This window comes from Sinocyclocheilus anshuiensis, unplaced genomic scaffold (assembly GCF_001515605.1).
Source record: "Sinocyclocheilus anshuiensis isolate Anshui unplaced genomic scaffold, SAMN03320099.WGS_v1.1 scaffold524, whole genome shotgun sequence".
NCBI classification, from domain to species: domain Eukaryota; kingdom Metazoa; phylum Chordata; class Actinopteri; order Cypriniformes; family Cyprinidae; genus Sinocyclocheilus; species Sinocyclocheilus anshuiensis.
The window spans coordinates 538,190-554,379 of record NW_015555703.1 but is presented as its reverse complement, the minus strand read 5'-3'; the positions used below and the strand labels follow the sequence as shown (position 1 = coordinate 554,379).

Genomic DNA, 16,190 nt, shown 5'->3' with positions numbered 1-16,190 from the left:
ACCGATGGGCGTCTTGGAGCATAAATTGAATATCTGCTCTGGTGATCAGGTGATCTGGACGGAGACCTTTGGCAGTGCGCTCCTATGCAAATTTCAGGTGCACTTTTAGTGTCTCCTCCACATATCATCAGACAGATGAGAAATAAAAGCCATTGAGTTTCCATCGCAGCTTGTGCACAGTGCAATAGAAAAAATGCTAAAGACACATAAACATGGGTCTCTTGTAATCCATAGAATGAATCAGAGCGGAGCCAAACACATTGTCCACATGGTCAGTTCCGACAACTGTGAAAGCAAAAATGTGAATAAAACAAACATTTTAAACTGTTAAAGCGGTTATATTGTCTGTCTGGAAGGGAACATGTGCTCTGAAACCTGTGGTGGACGTTCTGAGGAAATCAGGTCTATATGTGGCATTCCACACACTTAATTGGCAACAGGTTTCCCCAAGCCTCAGTTAACCCATAGAGTTCCCATATATGATACTTTTTCATGTCAGCTTTAACTGCCAATTTATAAAGAGAAAGTAAATGTAGAGAATATAGCTTTATCGTGGCATTTGATGGACACAAAAATGGGCATCATAATTCAAAGTGGAATTTTAATCATTACCTGTCTCATCAAATATTATTATTTATTATTGTCGTTGTGTTGGTTTTGCATTACAGCCATAGTTCACCCCAAAATGAAAATTCTGTCATCATTACTCACCTTCAAGTTCTTCCAGTTTCTTTCTTCTGTTGAACACAAAATAAGATATTTTGAAGAATGTTGGTAACCAAAGAGTTGCTGGTCCTCATTGACTTCCATATGGCTAACAGCAACTGTTTTTTTCACTGAAATGTATCCTCCCAATTCTATATTTATTTGTATGTAAAGAATATGTTAATTATATATACTTAACAGTTTTCTTAAAATACATCAATGGGAATATGTCATCATCTGAGCTCTTTAGTACAGGGTTAATTCTATGCTTAAGCATCTGTAATTACAAACCAACATCTTTAATTACAACAGACATGTGTTTGTTTTCATCTGCCAGTCATAACCTGCTGTGGGATCATTTAAAGCTTCTGGTGTTACTTCTGTCAACCACCAGAAGCAGCTCCCACATGTATACGTCTAGTCATGCACACCTCTTAAATGCAACTGATGTGTAATTGTTTATGAATTAATTACATGTTTGTGTCCTTATTATGTCCTTTCATGTAACAGCTACTGTTTGATTTGCCAGATGCACTACATATAGACCAACACAAGCACACTAAATACTGAATATGATGACATAACTTTTTGATATAATAATATTTGTATTAATTTGCATTTTTATTTTTACATTTTTAAAGCTAAAGGCCTCTGTTTGGTCATTTAGATTATTGTGTTTGAGTGTTTCATATTTCTTTTCATAATTTCTCTGTAATAGTGCATGCATTTTATTCCCAGAGCATGTGGCCAACAGAGGCTCCAAAACACCTCAACCCAGGATCTCGAAGATTAGAGCAAACAGATGTTGCTGCTGAGCTCTTGGCAACACAGGAGAAACCAGACCTGGCTGTTTACATCCACTGTTTTCACTTTCATATGGTAACAATAGATGTTGTCCTCTCTCTTTAAAGTACTCATTAAAGCCTAATGGATGTCTGTTTTTCCCTTGCGTTCTTTTTTATACTGCTTGTGTTCTTTGTATGACTGCATGGTAAAAATTAAAACGGTATTATATTTTACAGACTTATTTTTGGGGAAATGATTTAATTGAGCAGTCCAGTGCATTTTAGTTTCAGTTTATTGTACTAAAGATTGTTTCACATTTCTTACCTGATTCTAATTCTGTTGCCTGCGTCAACTATGATAAAATACAAAATTACACTGAGCCGTAGTGTTATTCCTGTAGTGTGCAAAGTAATTTACCAATTGTGCAAAGTATTCTGTTCCCTAACTGAGTCACTCACTGTACTAAATGACACATCTTACTTTGATATTTTGTATTTTTTAATGTCTCAAATTAATTATTTTAACCAAACCTTAGGCTACTTTATGTTAGAAAATGTTTATTCTATAAATGCAGTTGGCAGGCTCTTTGTTGCACTCTGAAAGAACACTGATGAAAACAATGTCCTAATGATTCATCAAAATAAATACCACATTATAAAGCTTCCTTTTCATGTATATCAAAGTAAGATCCCTTCCAGCTAAAAAAAACAAAACAGTTTTCATCAGAAAGTCAGCCAAGCCTTAAAGGGATAGTTCACCCAAAAATGAAAATGTGATGTTTATCTGCTTACCCCCAGGGCATCCAAGATGTAGGTGACTTTGTTTCTTCAGTAGACCACAAACGAAGATTTTGAACTCAAACCGTTGCAGTCTGTCAGTCATATAATGGAAGTGGATGGGAATCACGGCTTTGAGAGTCAAAAAATCATACACAGACAAAAACTAATTAAACCCTGTGGCTCATGACGATACATTGATGTGTAAAGCAACACAAAACGATCGGTCTGTGCAAGAAACTGAACAGTATTTATATCGTTTTTTACCGAATCAGAGGTATTTGACACTCTTTGACACTCTATCTACAATCTCAATTAGGAGTGTCAATGGTCCACTTGAGAGATAGGTGGCGGTAATGCACTTATAAGTCTGCGATCCGCCGTAAAGCAAAAAGAAGAACAAGACGCGTCGCGTCACGCACCTGCTGTTGAAAATGCACTCAGGACAGTTTGAACAGTTCGGACATTGCAGTAAATCAGAGGTAAAAAAACTATATAAATACTGTTCAGTTTCTTGCACAGATCGATCGTTTTGTGTTGCTTTACACATCAATGTATCGTCACGAGCCACAGGGTTTAATTAGTTTTTGTCTGTGTATGATTTTTTGACTCTCAAAGCCGTGATTCCCATCCACGTACATTATATGACTGACAGACTGCAACAGTTTAAGTTAAAAATCATCATATGTGTTCTACTGAAGAAACAAAATCACCTGCATCTTGGATGCCCTGGGGGTAAGCAGATAAACATCAAATTTTCATTTTTGGGTGAACTATCCCTTTAAGCTTGTGCATTAAGTTTTGCTCATAAAACTGGAACTTAGGAACACAAGCTATGAACTCAATTAAGTCTCTTTCTGAATCACGTATAAGGAAGCTGCCTGTACAGTCCAGTGCATGTTTATGTATATATATGCACATATATGACACTAGAAGTGGAACTTATATTGAACTTATTAGACCTAAAAATGTACAAAACTAAAACTGACAATGTTAAAGTATTTCTGCTTAACAGGGGGGAAAAACTCACTACTGGTACCCTTGGTTGGGAATCAGTGTGAGGATAGAAATGTTCCTTTTCAGACCCACATCACCCTCTGCTGTCCATTTAGATGAACAGATTCTCTTGGTGGAAATTTTGGATGGAGAATGAATTGTTTTCTTTAAGAAATTGGTGTAGTGGAAATTCAGATTAGACTGTTTGTATTGACAATTTCCATGACAGTGACTACCGACTAAATCCTGCCGGGGACAGGTGATTAAAAATGTTATTTTTTTATGTGTTTGCATTGAATTAAAAATAAAAATGAGAATCAAATCGATTCTTTTGTCATCCAGGCACCTAAACAAATCTAGCACAAGATGTTGCACAGGAGAGTGCTTTATTATAAAAAGAGACTGTACATAAAAAGAAAAACAGATTATATATACAAAACGATAATAGAGATTATATTATTTGCAGATAACCTGCAAAGGAATATTTAAATTACAGATCACTTGCACATCATATGACAAGGCCTTGCAATGCTTAACATTTTAAGTGGTCATTGTTCAGACAGCTCTATGCGAGTTACATCCTCACAGATATTTCATTTGATTAAATAAATTAAAACACTGCTCGCCTTCAACAGCTGTTTGAGACGCTTCTAAAAACCAGCAACCAGAATCACCATGATGTTTGTGCCATGCTAACAGTTATGAGCTCACATTCATCAGTACTATACACTAAACTTGATTTTTTTTTCATGAAATCTAAATTCAGCAAAACTTCTGAACTGGCCAAAACAGAAAGACAAATTCAGCTTTGCATGGTCCCCCTACATGAAATATACAATCACAGAAACTGATTTCTGCTACATTAGGAAACATTTGAATCTGTGGGCAATGCTAGAGACTGGTTCAGCTAGTGAGCCAGTGTCGCCCGCTCAGTGCAACATAAAGTTCACAACACTTCAGCAATTTCAACAAAAACCCCATCAAAGATCAGCTTTGCACAGTTTAAACCCCCCCCCCCATGAAATCTATGGATTATCATCTAAATTCAGCAAAACTTGTGAACTGGTCAAAACAGAAAGACAAATTCAGCTTTGCATGGTCCCCCTACATGAAATCTACAATGACAGAAACTGATTTCTGCTACATTAGGAAACATTTGAATCTGTGGGCAATGCTAGAGACTGGTTCAGCTAGTGAGCCAGTGTCGCCCGCTCAGTGCAACATAAAGTTCACAACACTTCAGCAATTTCAACAAAAACCCCATCAAAGATCAGCTTTGCACAGTTTAAACTCACAGCATATGGGTGAATCTCACGAAAACATGTCTAAGTCACAAAAGAAAAAACTGTTTTGCATAAAGGAAACGAAGCCTGTAGGACCATCAAGAATTTTTGCATGTAATAGGCATTTTACTTTTTTTTTTTTATTATTGATTATTATTGATTATCATTAATGTAATACATTTTTCATACTTAAATGAAAGACTACCATAATGCATACAAACAATTCAAATAATATATTATATTGTCACATTACAGCAATGAGATTGCATGATTTTTGCATTATGGTAAGAAGAATTTTGGGGGAAATGTGCTTAACTGTCATGAAAATAATGCCGCAATGCAAAAAAAGGCATCATTGTCTATGAACAAAATATAATTTGTTATTATCATTTATTTTTCCATTTTTTGGGTGAAATATATAAAGTGTGGACATGTTTTTGACAGGTTTATGATGTTTAGTCTGATATGCAGGAGAATCTCTGCACATTACTAGTGATGGGACGATTGATACCGAGGCTCCGACGCAGATTTTCAAAGCACTATTGTATCACACACTGTGCCGATGCTTGTATCGAAATGACAATACCACGTGATTGATGACGTTTGAAGCTTCAAACGTCATTCAGTATCGGAAGTAAAAAAATCGACGCTTCGCATGATTCTTGTGTTTGACTTTACATTGACTTGGTTATGTGTGTGTGTGTGTGTGTACACTTAATTGGGATTCAGTAGAATAGTTTAGAATAACCTCAACACCAGACAGAAACTGAATGTACGTCACACCTCTATTGCATTTTATCATGTTCTAGCTGGGGTCTCAGAGACCCCAAAAAGCTCACCCAAAATATTTTTGCTACTACTCACGTCAATTATTAATTATAATGACACACTTGTATATTTTATATTATTGATCAATATGTGAATCCATTGACCGGACTACGCATGACACGAGATTAAAAACTTTTTCAAACCATCCTCTGTTCCGCAATGTTTCGTTAGATAGGCTGGAGAAACAGAGTCTGACCACCAGATGTCGCTAATGCGCACTGTGTTAAAAAGCTTCGAGTAACGAACCGTTTTTCGGCACAATTTGATGAAAGCCTCAAACGGTTCAAAAAGCCTCGGTTTCCCATCACTACACATTACTGCATTGGTCTTTTCCCTCACCTTATAGCCATGAGGTAAAATGATAGAAAATATTAGCGAATCCTGAAGGCGAAACGTAGGTAAAGACATAATTGTCATTTTTATATTGTTGCCTAATTATTTTCCAGGCATAATAATATTCCAGAAATGACATTCAGATATTTCTTCCTCACGTAAAGGAAGAGCTTGACCGTTTAGGGGCCATTTACACAACGTTTTCAGCCCAAAACGGGACTTTTTATGCGTTTTGACTGCTCGTTTACACGACAACGGCGTTTTGGGGACCGAAAACGCATATTTATGAAAATGGGTTTCAAAGTGCAAGTTTTTGAAAACTATATAGACCAAAATAATTTTTTGAACCAGGCTGTAAACATGTTTTTTTCTGCTGTAATGTTGGGCATTTTAACATGGGGAGTCTGTGGGATTGATTCCCTTTTGCAGTCAGCCTCTAGCGGCCAGTTGACGAATTACAGTTTAAGTCACTTCCGTGTTGGCTTCACGAGAGAGAGCGGCAGGTTGCCGCTTGCTGCACCCAAAACAGGAATCTTTGAAAACGGTGACATCATGCGCATGCGTAGTGCGTGTTAGGTATGTAGACATGCGCAGTACGTGTCGATTTTAAAGGCAAGCGCGAACAAACATATACAACAATGGCGGAGGACTGTTGTTGCTGCTCAAGAGTTTGCTAACGCTTCTTCAGCAAAGTGTGGATTTACTTCACCAATATTACAACCAACAGCGGAGATGCATCATATACAACATATAATCGTTACGTCCCTACAGGTGCTGTTTACTAACAAGGTGACAGCGCCAACTACTGGCCTGGCATACGTAATACAGCGTTTTTGGCCGTTTTCGCGTAAGTGTAAATGCGAATCGTTTTGATGTATATGTGAATTTTTTTTCAAACGCAAGGGGAAAACTTTTCCGTTTTGACTACATCGTTGTCGTGTAAACGTAGCCTTTAGTTAAAAAACAAAACAAGAAAAAAGTTTTTTGGAAAAATAAAAAACTAACTAGCCCTAGCTGGCACTTGGCAAATACGGGTCTCTATACAATGACAAAACAGGCACAAAAACAAACACTAGCAACAGCCTACAGGCAACGTCTCACTGTAATATATGTACAAAATGTATGAGGCAACCTAACCAGAAAGTAGTGCGACTTGTTTCTTCTCATATTCTTTGTAGAGGCAATACGAGCCCTGTCTCCTCAAACCTTGAGCACTGCAGATGCTTGGATACATTGGCGATTGGACACAAACAAACATTCAGTCATATCCTAATGCACTTTGCGATGGTTTGTAACTGATTGGCTGCATTGTCTGATGTCTCTGGGATTTAACATTAGTCAGCATAGTGCATGATGGATTCAACGTAGTTGCCAGGAAACAGTCCGGTCACACCATTACACAAGCCCTCGAACCAGCCATCATCATTTTTCTTGATGATGTAGATGATGGCGCCCTCCATGAAGGACAGCTCATCATCTTTGTCCTTTGTGTAGTCATAGATGGCCACCACTGAAACAAAGGAGACAGGGTTAGTATGGCATGGGTTAGAAAGTCTATTTATTTATCTATCCGTCTGTCCATTTCTATATCTATACATCAGTACATCCATCTGCATCTTATTTACCGTCACAAATTTAAAAGCCATTCTCAATTCAAAACATTAAAAAGAATAAAAAATGAATTAAAAAGAACTTGGAAGGAGGAGAAAATGGCAACTCAAAGGCAGAAGGCGCTCTCTTACCCTTCTCTAAGTAGGATTTTGGGGCCCAGTGCGGGTCTCCATCCGCATAGGGGTCATTGTAGTGCACCAGAGCTGCGTCTTCTTCATCATAATCCACAGGTGGAGGTGGAGGGGGCGGAGCTGCTTCCTCAAACATGAGCGTGTCCTCAGGTAGAGGAGGAGGGGGTGGAGACGGGCTGTCTGTTACTGGAAAACAAAGAAGGGGGGGAAACCCTCACTATGACATCATCTATGACATAATTCAGAATCCTAAATTTATAAACACCTCTCTTATCTACTTTTAATGCAATCAAATTATTACCAGGTACAACGAAATGTTTTATTATTTTTTTAAACAATACTATTTCACATGCATATACTATAATTCCTCAATGGATCAATGGTTATTACATTCTTTCTAAGAAATAATAACAATAGATGCCAATAAGACTAAACATCTTGTCAAATGTTTGTTTTTAATTACTTATTCCTTATTATGATATCAGGAGTGTTGGACTTTATGCCCCCCAATAATATTAAATTAATAAATTAAAAAAAATGTTTATCAAATAAGACATTTATTCAAGTCATTATATAAATTAAAATCAATAGATTGACCCTAAATATGAGCAATAGCAACAGTGCTGTTAACCTTAGAAAACACGTCCAGTAAAATGCTACATTATTATATTTTATTACAGTTTAAATTCTATCTATTAAAAATATCTACATCTTAAAAAAATACAAGTATTAAATAAATGCAAAATTTCAGGTTCAGAGAATAATTCAGACAGTGCAGGCTACAGGTAGGTGAGCGGAGCCCATATGTGAAGGACTAAGCACTATGCTTCTGTGTGCATTACTCACTGTTCTCCTGAACTCTGGCCACAAAGCCAGTGAGAGGAATCTGGGGCGTCAGCTGCACCATGGGAGGAGGTGGTGGAGCGACAGACACTGGAGTCACACGGAGCGCAGATACACACACACACACACACACACACATATACATACACATCCAGCCCGACAGACAGATGATAATTGCCAAAAAAAAACAAAACAAACAAGCCCGAAGAGTTAAACACAGGCAGATAAACAGACAGAAGGTAAAAGCCGTTGTGAGTTATTGTGACATGAAGAGATGACTAGCAGAAAAGCAGGCAGATCATTGGTTACTAGGTCTGCTAGTTGCTAGTAACCTCATTTATCACCAAGATGTGGTGCAGCTAGTGGCTAAGAAACTACACACTTGAGCTTGATATTTGTTAGCTAATGCAATGGCATTCAGGCATTTTAAAGTGCAAATGAAAGGTACAGTTCACCCAAAAACGAAAATTTGCTGTTAATTTACTTAACCTCAAGCCATTCAAGATGTAAGTGACTTTTTTTCTTCAGTAGAACAGTAAAGAAGATTTTCGGCTAAAACCGTGAACCGTGTGATTCACATAATGCAAGTCAATGGCTATTATCACTTCGAGAGTCAAAACAAAAAAGCATATCAGGCAACACAAAATGAATACCCGTGGCTCCTGACGATATATTGAGGTCTTATGAAGAGAAATGATCAGCCAGAGCATGAAACTGAACATTATTTACAACATTATTACCTGTAATCCAGAGCCTCAGGTAAACAAGGAAGTCGGATTCTTTTCAGTGAACTGGTTCTTTCGGACAGTTCGTTTCAATGAACAGGTTTAAATAACTGATTCACCCATTCGTTTACGTAAACACGCAATGACGTAACATATCTGCAATTATAATATTAAAGAACCCAATAATTAAGTGAAACTGATGTTTTACATGTTTAAAGCATATGAAGTTAATAAATTACTCTTAATCAATTCACCTTTTTACATAAACCACGAGAAACCAACAAAACGTTCATTTCGCCCATTCCAGACATCACTCTGGATTGTTTGCCTGAGGCTGTTATAAATAAATGTTCAGTTTCTTGCACAGACCAATTGTTTCACTTCATAATACCTCAATATATTATCAGGAGCCATGGGTATTAATTTTGTGTTGCCTGATATGCTTTTTTTTGACTTTCAATGTGACGGTAAGCTGCTGACTTGCATTTGAAGAATTACCAAGAACCACGGTTTCAGCTAAAAATCTTCCTTAATGTTCTACTGAAGACAAAAAGTCACCTACATCTTGAATGACTTGAGGGTGAGTAAATTGTCAGTAAAATTTCATTTTTGGATAAACTATACCTATAATTGTCCAAATACTTTTTAGGGTCACTAAACATCTCCCTAAGGTGGAACTGAACTCACTTGTGTTCTGGGGGTATGTGGGACCCCCGTTCAGATGGGGTTGAGGCACAGAGAACTGGGAGGAGCTGGCAGGGGCGCGCCGGTAGGTGCCGGTGGCTGACACCATCGAGGCGGAGGAAGAAGTGGTGGAGGAATTGTGTCTGGAGATCTGCCGGGAGATTGTTCCAAACTGAGACATCGGGATCGGACCCAAACCTGGACCTGGAGGAACCACTGTAGAGAGGACAGAAGAAAAGGACAGTCACAGAAGAGAAGTCCAAAAAATTATTTTTTTCCCATATTGATTTCACTTAAATGTTATTTAAGAGATATTGGTCATTGCCCAGCCCTAATGGCCACTGTGAAAAATGTGAGTGGTCACCTGGTGCCATACTGGGAGGGGAGGGTGTCGGCACAGCCAGAGGGATTCCCATACTATTACTGCTGTTCTCTCGACCGCCACTGCCCCCACTACTGCCACTGAGACAACGAGAGACAATCAGGTTACAAAGAGCTATTAAAGCAACAAGCATGATTGCCATAAAAGTGGCATCCTTTAAAAGTCATTTATGACACTATCAAAACCTTTTACAACTTGAATCTGGAGAATAAATGTGATAAATAAAAGGTTAAGAAACCGTTTACTGTTATTTCTAACCTTATTGACCTTCAGCTTTCTCAGTGAGTATAACAAGCCCGCTGGGAAAGCAATGACAGGGGTGAATCAAATTTATGAGCAAAGAGAAGAAGACCTCCAGATTTATACTAGCATTTAAACAGTGTCATAGAATTTCAAAAATGACCAATGAAGAAGTATAAGTGAATGCCATAACTTCACTGACACTGACGAGGAAAAGGAAATAAAGATGGAGATTGTGATAGAGTTTAGGGATGTTCCAAAGCTGCACCAACATAAACCATTTTTAGAGGTTAGAAACATATGGAAGCTAATTTCCAGGTCTTTATTTCTCACAATCACGGCGACTTTTATCTGACAACTGCAAGCTATATATTAAAAAAAAATACTACCATGAAACCCAACATTTAATGTTCAGTGCATGTTCTGATGTTTTTTTTTTTACATTCTAGCTCTTGTAAAAGACTAAATAAATTAGAATTCACATTTATGACTCCAGGATACATTACCATTTAAAAGTTTGGGTTTGGTAAGATTTTTTGAGTTTTTGAAAAAAGTCTCTTGTGCTCACCAAGGCTGCATTTATTTAATCAGAAACACAGTAATATTGTTAAATATTCTTACAATATAAAATATCTGTTTTCTATTGTAGTGCATTTTAAAATGTAGTTTATTCCTGTGATGCAAAGCTGAATTTTATTAACAGGTGTTACTTCAGTCCTGTGTCACATGATCCTTGAGAAATTAATCTAAGAATCATTTCTTATTATTATCAATGTTGAAAACAGTTGTGCTTCTTATTAATTTTGTGGAAACAGTGATACATTATTTTCAGGATTCTGTGATGACTAGAAGGTTCATAAGAACATCGGACATAGAAATCTTTTATTAAAAAGTATTATAAAACCCTTGACTGTCACTTTAGATCAATTTAATGCATCCTTGCTAAATAAAAGGATTAATTCCTTTCAAAAAAAAAAAATCCCCAACCTTTTGAACTAGTGTATATTCCAGTATGCCTCAAACATCTCAAACCATCAGAAGGCCTGCGCTGTCTTGTGAATGCATGCACGAGCTGTACCTGTGCGTTCGGGGTCTCTGATTGAGCGAGGCAGTGCGTCCTGGGCTGTTCTGGCTGCCCAGACGTGCTGGACTGGTCATGTAGTCATTAGGCACCACAGGAGGTTTGACTGGCTCGAGCGTCTTATACGGTGTGTTTCGTCTGAAAAACAAAAACACACATACAAAAAATTATGATGTTCAGATGCCTAAAAACACGAACTGTAACAGCATAAATAACAAAAATCACATGAGACAGGATATTTTATAACATTCTAATAATGGAGGTGTGCAAAACAGCATGGACACATGGAAAGTGAAATACAGTGACTTACCCCAGGGTACCTCTCCCTGCCATGGGTGGGCTTGGGGGCTTCTGTGTGGGTGGGTTAGTCCTGGATAATGTTCCTCCACCTCCCCGAGCTGGCTGGTTATTCCCTTGCTGAAAGACATTCCACAGGGAAAACAACATTAAGACAACTTTCACAGTCATAATAATATCTGAGCATTCTAAATGCTAATCGGTTGCAAATATACAGCGTGATGTAAACTACAAAGAAACGATTATACTGAACAAAACAGAAACACTTTTATGATGTGTTGTATGCAGGCTGAATTTTACTGAGTCATTACACTTTTATAATGGTACCAGTTTTTCTCAAATAAATGGAAGATATTTATTATCTACAGTCTACTCATATTAAATTATGAAAATGCACTATAATGTGCATTCCACAACACTGTACAAAATATTTGATGCTTGGAAATAAAGAACCAAGGCAGAGATGGTAGTGATACAGGAGCCACAAAGCAAAGTGGGTCGTGTAAGGCTGGACTTACCTTTGCTTTAAGCCACTAAGTGAAAGCATTAAAGAAGAGATAAATCATGTTATTTAATCACTTGAACTTAATGAAAAAGTGAGAGAGGAGAAGCAAAACAAAACAAACAAACACTGATCTAATTTGACTGATAGGAATCAAGACAGACAGAGCAGAAAGTCAAAGCTGCTTACACAAAACTACTGAATGATAATCACATAAACATTTGTTTAACGTTTGTTTTTTTTTTAAACATACATACACACACACATATGTACAGTGGGTACGGAAAGTATTCAGACCCCCTTCAATTTTTCACTCTTTGTTATATTGCAGCCATTTGCTAAAATCATTTAAGTTAAACATATATATATATATATATATATTTCTTTTCTTTTTTTACATGTTGAAAAAAAATAGTATGTTCCTTTTCATTTTCTGTGGTAACATAACTGGTATCGATAATTGTACATTTACATTAATTTTGAAATTTTGTTATAATAATCCGACATCCACCAATTCTGATAATGGCAACATAAAGTTGTGACTGATGGTGGAGGAGAGAGGCGTGTCCTCTGGGCATGTCAATCACAGGTGACTGACAGAGAGAGCAACATTTGATGAGTTAAGTGTCCTAATTACAGAGCCAGTATGAGGGCAGCCTGCGTGCCTTTACTCCGCCGAGGGGGAAAAGGTCAGCGCACATCAGCATGAAACTAATGAAGCAGTTAAAACAGGTCTTGGGGTGAGCTGCTGGCGCATGGCCTCAAGATCTGCCTCAATTATATGTATAAGGAATGAAAAGACTGAACAGCCAGTGAATAACGTTGACACTGTGCAACAACACACCATCCACACCAATCATGTCTTCATCCCATAAAATATAAATAAATAAAAGACACATAAAGGTCAAAGTAAAAATACAAAGACATCTTTCTTAATTACATCTCAGCTGAGATAGCGACAATCTAATGTGATAACATCGGCAAGAGGGTCCAGACTCAGAGAGCAAACTGATGTCATTATAACATTATAACAGCTCAGAGCTGACACTGATGGACATGAATAATTTAATAACATGAATATAGGTCTACACACACACACACACACACACACACACACACACACACACACACACACACACACACGCACGCACTCTCACACACACACACACACACACACACACACACGCACTCTCACACTCTCTCACACTCTCTCACACTCTCTCACAAACACACACACTCACAGACACAGACACAGATACAGACACACAGACACAGACACACACACACGCGCACAGACACGCGCGCACACACACACACTCTGTAGACCACGACGGATCAATTTCTTTATCAGTTTGTTGATTTTCCTTTTTTAATACTGTTTATACTGTAAAGCAGTCAGCTGTGGTTTGCGCATAATTTATTAATTTCATCAAGGAAAAGTCATTACAAAATTATCCAGTCACAATTCTAAACTGTTTGAACTACACTTAAAGGGATAGTGCACCCAAAAATGAAAATTCTGTCATCATTTACTCATGTTGTTCCAAACCTGAATGAGTTTCTTTTTAAACAAGAAAGAAGATATTTTGAAGATTGCTGGTAACCAAACAGCTGACGGTAGCTATTAACTTCAATGGCATGGAAAAAAAAAATACAATGGAAGTCAATGGCTACCGCCAGCTGTTTGGTTACCAACATTCTTCAAAATATCTTCTTCTGTGTTCAGCAGAAGAAAGAAACTCATACAGGTTTGGAACAACTTGAGGCCGAATAAATGACAGAATTTTCATTTTTGAGTTTGAAAACATTAACATGGTAGAAATTACAGGTTCTCTTATATTTTATTGTATATTAACTTTTGGGTCACGTAGAGGAGGTAATATAAATAAAGAACTATTATGTAAAATAAAAGAAAAAAGAAGATTGTTCTCGTGAGTGTGGATCATAATTTCCTATACTAAGTAACTCAACAGATTGACGCACCAAAATAAAAAGATCAAGTAACGCAAGAGCGCAGTGCAAACGACGTTGTTAAATTGTATATTAACTAGTCACATTTTATTCTAACACTGGATTCTTACTTACCCTTTTTCTGTGTGCTTTAACTCTTTTTAGAAAAAATGACTATATGTATAGTATCTATTCACTTGAGGTCTTGTTTTTTTTCTTGATTTATTAAAAAAATATATTTTGTGTCTCTAAGCTTAAAAAGTCAGTAAAACTTCTAGATGTAATGTAAGTAAGCAAGTATGATTAATAGTAAGAATGATGCTTGTTTAGTAAACATCAAACACGTGACATTAAAATGTCAAACTTACTTTAACACCGTGACCCACATCATCCAGCAGGGTGTAATCTATGGGTTTCCTGATGTAGCGCACGGGCCGCTCCATGTTGCCGGGGGCGATGATTTTGTGGGTTCGAGATGTGTTTTTGTTGGTGGTGAGGATCCCGATCTCTCGTCTGGCAACTTTTTCTTTATGAATGTCCACAGTCTAAGTGAAGGAACGGGATGAAAATGGGTGAAATTTTAGAATGGTAAATATATTATATTCCAGTATATATTCATGGGTTTCAGTCACGTGACTTTTTTTTGTTGTGGCCGCCATCTTTAGGACCTTTGCGTAGCCTCTCTTGGGGATCGGAAACACACCAAAATAGCAGACCTCACCACCGACGAAAAACAACCAACAATTTAAACAACACAGATACTTTAGGATTAGATCCTTAATTTGCTGTCAAGTGAACTTCTTAATTATATAGATTATAATATTAATACCATGACATAAATATATAAACATCACAAATTATTATGAATGCAATTTTAAAATCCATTAAAGAAATCTCTTGATTAAGCTGGCATGAGAAATTTATTTACACAACTATGCAATTACAGAAAAAAAACAGCAGTTATACAATAAGTGTAGATAAAATATTTAACACAATCTGAAAATTACCCATGCATTTGGTTATACTTGGATTGTAAAATTTAAGTAAAGCTTAAAACATTAAAAACTTGATTTGAACAACATGTTGGTAAATGTTTTTGGAATTAAACATTTCGTACATGGCAATATAATTTATATAATTACCTAACTATTCCTATGGATCATTTTTGAGTGAATCAGTGACTACTGTTCCTTGGTTGTTGCTAATTTTCCAAATCTTTTATCGGGAATTGTGGTCGTTGTGTAACATGTTTTTCCACATCTTAATCTGGTGAGTTCTTTGCTTGAGAGCTTTCATTTCTGCACATGTAAAGAGCAAATAATATACAAGTATCCATTACTAAAGGTCTAACTTAATGCACCAAGCTGAATTAAATTAAATATATATTGTAGTAATTCACATGTTGTTTGACAGACTATTAACAACACTAATTGCAATGCAGCATGATTAATATTTAAAGAGTGTATCATCCTAATTAAAGGGATAGTTTGTCAGTTTGTCTCTTCAGTTATGATCCCCCCCCCAGTTGTTGCAAAAATTACACGGTATAATGGTCAATGCAGACATTTACTTGAACTTACTTCCTCTTTGGCTCTAACTGCTCCTAGTTAGTTCAGTCAGAGAAGTAAAATAAAGATGATGCACTGTCTTCAGCTGGACTGTCATCCTCCTCCTCTTCTTCTTCATTTGTTTGTTTGCGGATCGGAGTGTTGCTCTCAAAGTTTAGTGCAGTGGAAACACTCTAGACTCACTTAAAGGTGGGGTATGTATTTTTTCAAAAACGCTTTAGAAAACTGAGTCGGGCCGAGTACCAAAACAAACTTGTAGCCAATCAGCAGTAAGGGGTGTGTCTACTCATGATGCGGAAGAGAGAGCGCTCCACGCACAGGACGGACATTAGTGAGCCGAGAAAGATAGAGATGGCGGATAAAAAACAAAAGAGGAAAACGTCTGTGGAACAAAACAAGGCTTACGATAAGGCAAGAAGTAGGACCCGTGTAAATATCGGATCAGCTTTCCAGCGCTGGAGAGAACTCA

At 37.2% G+C, this 16,190-nt stretch overlaps 2 protein-coding genes across 4 annotated transcripts in view; both read right to left on the bottom strand.

The window, feature by feature from the left end:
* LOC107671645 (uncharacterized) overlaps window positions 1-164 on the bottom strand; it is a 3,296-nt gene extending 3,132 nt beyond the window's left edge. The window contains exon 1 of the mRNA XM_016464553.1: window positions 1-164. Within this exon, the coding sequence (XP_016320039.1) occupies window positions 1-164 (164 nt within the window).
* A 6,804-nt stretch (window positions 165-6,968) lies between these two features.
* The window catches only part of LOC107671751 (abl interactor 1-like), a 17,465-nt gene continuing 8,243 nt past the window's right edge, over window positions 6,969-16,190 (bottom strand). Inside the window, exons 3-11 of one of the 3 annotated variants that reach the window (XM_016464696.1) lie at window positions 14,522-14,698; window positions 12,220-12,234; window positions 11,715-11,821; window positions 11,402-11,542; window positions 10,066-10,163; window positions 9,705-9,917; window positions 8,296-8,382; window positions 7,450-7,635; window positions 6,969-7,217 (exon numbers count right to left, since the gene is read on the bottom strand). In XM_016464696.1, the coding sequence (XP_016320182.1) occupies window positions 7,042-7,217; window positions 7,450-7,635; window positions 8,296-8,382; window positions 9,705-9,917; window positions 10,066-10,163; window positions 11,402-11,542; window positions 11,715-11,821; window positions 12,220-12,234; window positions 14,522-14,698 (1,200 nt within the window). In that variant the 3' untranslated portion in view covers window positions 6,969-7,041. The remainder of the gene's footprint in view (window positions 7,218-7,449; window positions 7,636-8,295; window positions 8,383-9,704; window positions 9,918-10,065; window positions 10,164-11,401; window positions 11,543-11,714; window positions 11,822-12,219; window positions 12,235-14,521; window positions 14,699-16,190) is intronic. The other 2 variants (XM_016464698.1, XM_016464697.1) reach the window with 2 other exon arrangements.